Source organism: Sapajus apella, unplaced genomic scaffold (assembly GCF_009761245.1).
Source record: "Sapajus apella isolate SASKATOON/1434 unplaced genomic scaffold, GSC_monkey_1.0 scaffold15, whole genome shotgun sequence".
Lineage (NCBI taxonomy): Eukaryota > Metazoa > Chordata > Mammalia > Primates > Cebidae > Sapajus > Sapajus apella.
The window spans coordinates 32,418,273-32,419,550 of NW_022436955.1; the positions used below are offsets into that span (position 1 = coordinate 32,418,273).

A 1,278-nucleotide genomic window follows, 5' to 3' on the forward strand; every position below is an offset into this window, starting at 1 on the left:
CGCGTCCTCTGATTATCCTGCCCGCGCGTCCTCTGCTCAGCCTGCCCCTGCGTCCTCTGTCACCCTGGACACCAGCAGCTCCTGGAGACCCCCCACTAGCTTTCCCGGTGTGACCCAGCACCCTTAACCTCTGCACTAGGCAAGCACAGGAGCCAGCCCGTAACAGCACAAGCCGGGCAAGTGGCTCGGCCAAATAGGTGGCCTGGACACGGCGTGGCAGGCTTTGGGGGCAGCAGGAAGCATCTGGACTTGGGGGTTGCCGCGTGCTGGCCGCCTCAGTGATGCAAACAGCAGCATGGACTGACTGCCCCATCTGGGGTCAAGCTGTGCTGGACTGGGGAGCCTGTGCCCATAAGGTGCCCGCGCGCCCCTCACAATGCCCCCAGCCCATCGCCCTGTGGACGTTGGTCCTCATGCCTCCTTGTGCTTCCCAGGCACCTACGTGACCAGGGCGGAGGCCACAGACGCTGACGACCCGGAGACAGACAACGCAGCACTGCGGTTCTCCATCCTGCACCAGGCCAGCCCCGAGCTCTTCAGTATCGACGAGCTCACAGGGGAGATCCGCACGGTGCAAGTGGGGCTGGACCGTGAGGTGAGGTGCCCCAGCAGCCGCACGCCCGCACAGCAGGGCAGCCCATCTCCATGGGTCCCTCTGCCCCCAGCCTGCCCACTCCAGACTCTCCCACCCCTGCCATCAAAGGGAAGCACCCCTTTGCTGCAGAGCTCACAGTGGTCCTGCTTCTTGAGGAGACAGCATGGGGTGGACCCACTGATGGACAGAGACAGGAATTGCACTGGCCCAGGCAGGAGAGGTCTGGTCCAAGTAGGGTGTGAGGGGCCTTGCACAGGCCAGGGCCTCCCCAAGCGGCCCCTCCCCTCTCAGCCTCATGGCAACGGCTCTCCGCTAGGAAGTGACTAGCTCCCTCTGTCAGGACCTCTGCAGCCCTCACTGCCGAGCTTCTGTGCTCCCTGAAGACCACTCCTTAAGTCAGCCCCTCTGGGAAGCCCTTCTGGTTACATTGTGTATGTGGTCTCTGTCCATTTCTGTCCCTGCCACTAACCACAGCTCGCCACGGCAGGAAGCCAAGATCACTGGTCCACTAGGTGCCCAGCCCACGGCAGGTGCTCTGTAAACGCTTACCCAGCCCACAACAGGTGCTCTGTAAACGCTTACCCAGGGCACAGCAGGTGCTCCGTAAACGCTTACCCAGGGCACAGCAGGTGCTCCGTAAACGCTTACCCAGCCCACGGCAGGTGCTCTGTAAACGCTTACCC

General features: G+C 62.9%; 1 protein-coding gene across 1 annotated transcript in view; it reads left to right on the plus strand.

Moving 5' to 3' along the window:
- CDH15 (cadherin 15) overlaps positions 1 to 1,278 on the plus strand; it is a 20,407-nt gene that overhangs the window by 11,534 nt on the left and 7,595 nt on the right. The window contains exon 5 of the mRNA XM_032284714.1: positions 435 to 595. Within this exon, the coding sequence (XP_032140605.1) occupies positions 435 to 595 (161 nt within the window). The remainder of the gene's footprint in view (positions 1 to 434; positions 596 to 1,278) is intronic.